General features: G+C 49.2%; 1 protein-coding gene across 1 annotated transcript in view; it reads left to right on the plus strand.

Annotated features, from left to right (window-relative positions):
* Window positions 1-2,597, plus strand: part of LOC109886334 (CCR4-NOT transcription complex subunit 2-like) — a 70,202-nt gene extending 67,605 nt beyond the window's left edge. Inside the window, exons 11-12 of the mRNA XM_031815378.1 lie at window positions 2,310-2,371; window positions 2,469-2,597. Coding sequence (XP_031671238.1) covers window positions 2,310-2,371; window positions 2,469-2,542 — 136 coding nt within the window. The 3' untranslated portion in view covers window positions 2,543-2,597. The remainder of the gene's footprint in view (window positions 1-2,309; window positions 2,372-2,468) is intronic.
* The last annotated feature ends 400 nt before the right edge of the window (window positions 2,598-2,997 follow it).

Genomic DNA, 2,997 nt, shown 5'->3' on the forward strand with positions numbered 1-2,997 from the left:
CAAGCCAGTGACTCAGCCCCTGTAATAGGGTTAGAGGCAGAGAATCCCAGTGGAAAGAGGGGAACCGGCCAGGCAGAGACAGAAAGGGCGGTTCGTTGCTCCAGAGCCTTTCCGTTCACCTTCCCACTCCTGGGCCAGACTACACTCAATCATATGACCCACTGAAGAGATGAGTCTTCAGTAAAGACTTAAAGGTTGAGACCGAGTTTGCGTCTCTGACATGGGTAGGCAGACCGTTCCATAAAAATGGAGCTCTATAGGAGAAAACCCTGCCTCCAGCTGTTTGCTTAGAAATTCTAGGGACAATTAAGAGGCCTGCGTCTTGTGACCGTAGCGTACGTGTAGGTATGTACGGCAGGACCAAATCAGAGATAGGTAGTAGCAAGCCCATGTAATGCTTTGTAGGTTAGCAGTAAAACCTTGAAATCAGCCCTTGCTTTGACAGGAAGCCAGTGTAGGGAGGCTAGCACTGGAGTAATATGATCAAATATTTTGGTTCTAGTCAGGATTCTAGCAGCCGTATTTAGCACTAACTGAAGTTTATTTAGTGCTTTATCCGGGTAGCCGGAAAATAGAGCATTGCAGTAGTCTAACCTAGAAGTGACAAAAGCATGGATAAATTTTTCTGCATCATTTTTGGACAGAAAGTTTCTGATTTTTGCAATGTTACGTAGATGGAAAAAAGCTGTCCTTGAAATGGTCTTGATATGTTCTTCAAAAGAGAGATCAGGGTCCAGAGTAACGCCGAGGTCCTTCACAGTTTTATTTGAGACGACTGTACAACCATTAAGATTAATTGTCAGATTCAACAGAAGATCTCTGTTTCTTGGGACCTAGAAGAAGCATCTCTGTTTTGTCCGAGTTTAATAGTAGAAAGTTTGCAGCCATCCACTTCCTTATGTCTGAAACACATGCTTCTAGCGAGGGCAATTTTGGGGCTTCACCATGTTTCATTGAAATGTACAGCTGTGTGTCATCCGCATAGCAGTGAAAGTTTACATTATGTTTTCGAATAACATCCCCAAGAGTTAAAATATATAGTGAAAACAATAGTGGTCCTAAAACGGAACCTTGAGGAACACCGAAATTTACAGTTGATTTGTCAGAGGACAAACCATTCACAGAGACAAACTGATATCTTTCCGACAGAGTAGAACGGGCCGTTACTGGGGAGTAGAACTGGGAGTAGAACGGGCCGTTACTGGGAGTAGAACTGGGATTATAACGGGCTGTTACTGGGAGTAGAACTGGGAGTAGAACGGGCCGTTACTGGGAGTAGAACGGGCCGTTACTGGGAGTAGAACGGGCCGTTACTGGGGAGTAGAACGGGCCGTTACTGGGGAGTAGAACTGGGAGTAGAACGGGCCGTTACTGGGGAGTAGAACTGGGAGTAGAACGGGCCGTTACTGGGGAGTAGAACTGGGCGTAGAACGGGCCGTTACTGGGAGTAGAACTGGGAGTAGAACGGGCCGTTACTGGGGAGTAGAACTGGGAGTAGAACGGGCTGTTACTGGGAGTAGAACTGGGAGTAGAACGGGCTGTTACTGGGGAGTAGAACTGGGAGTAGAGCGGGCCGTTACTGGGAGTAGAGCGGGCCGTTACTGGGAGTAGAGCGGGCCGTTACTGGGAGTAGAGCGGGCCGTTACTGGCAGTAGAGCGGCCGTTACAGGGAGTAGAGCGGGCCGTTACTGGGAGTAGAACGGGCCGTTACTGGGAGTAGAGCGGGCCGTTACTGGGAGTAGAGCGGGCCGTTACTGGGAGTAGAGCGGGCCGTTACTGGGAGTAGAGCGGGCCGTTACTGGGAGTAGAGCGGGCCGTTACTGGGAGTAGAGCGGGCCGTTACAGGGAGTAGAGCGGGCCGTTACAGGGAGTAGAGCGGGCCGTTACTGGGAGTAGAGCGGGGCCGTTACTGGGAGTAGAGCGGGCCGTTACTGGGAGTAGAGCGGGCCGTTACTGGGAGTAGAGCGGGCCTGTTACGGGAACGGGGCGAGGAGTGGCTCTTTCACACACCTGTACACCTCTCTTGGCATCTCCCTCCTCCAGTCATAAGAAGATGAGCAACCTTCACCAATCAGTCATCCTGCTACATGTTGTCTCATCCTGACAGCCTGAGAGTAGTAGCAGGCAGCTGATCTCTGCTGTAGCCTCCTGAAAAACACACTCACTGGACAATAGGCTGCTATTATGTCCAATTCTGTCATTTTTTTTTTCAAATCTAAAAACGAAGAGAAGGACACGCCATTGTAACCTGTTCACATGGCAACAAAAGAATCTGTCAGTAACAGCATGACCACTTTCTCGTCCTTCAGAAATCTGTACCCCAAGTTTGCATCTCCCTGGGCGTCAGCACCGTGTCGACCCCAGGACATCGGTACGTATCCTACCCAGCCAGAGTGCTCTGGAGGTGGGAGAGATTCTGCCAGTTTCCCCGTCTGGTTCTCTCTAACCACTTCTCTCTTCCCTTCCAGACTTCCATGTTCCATCTGAGTATTTAACCAACATTCACATAAGGGACAAGGTATGTACCTCAGAGACAGAATAAACCCAGGGTTGGGTTGCTGTTGGCCAACATGGCCACAACACACCACCATTCACCCTTATGGCAGCCCCCCCCTCACCTCTCTGATTCAGAGGGGTTGGGTTAAATGAGGAAGACAACTGACTAGGTATCTCCCTTTCCCTCCAAGCAGACAGTCTACTGAACACGGTCCCTTCTGATCCAGCACCAAGTCACTGATACACCAGTCCACTCTAAACACATGTTATCAGACCTTCTAAGTTGTTCATTAAGGTTAAAGTACCTTTTCTAACCAGCTCAATGTAACGTTGTTGTTTTGGCCCTCGTGTTATTGGCCCCTCTGTTCTGGGGCACGAGCAACACTTGTTTGTAACTGCTCTGTCCACTGTGAGAGTTGAATCATCTTTTTTTATCTAGCATGGTTGAATAAAAATTGGCACGGTTAGCTTCTGTTGATGGTGCCAGGTAGCTGACTAGAT

This window comes from Oncorhynchus kisutch, unplaced genomic scaffold (assembly GCF_002021735.2).
Source record: "Oncorhynchus kisutch isolate 150728-3 unplaced genomic scaffold, Okis_V2 Okis09a-Okis19a_hom, whole genome shotgun sequence".
In the NCBI taxonomy this organism is placed as follows: domain Eukaryota; kingdom Metazoa; phylum Chordata; class Actinopteri; order Salmoniformes; family Salmonidae; genus Oncorhynchus; species Oncorhynchus kisutch.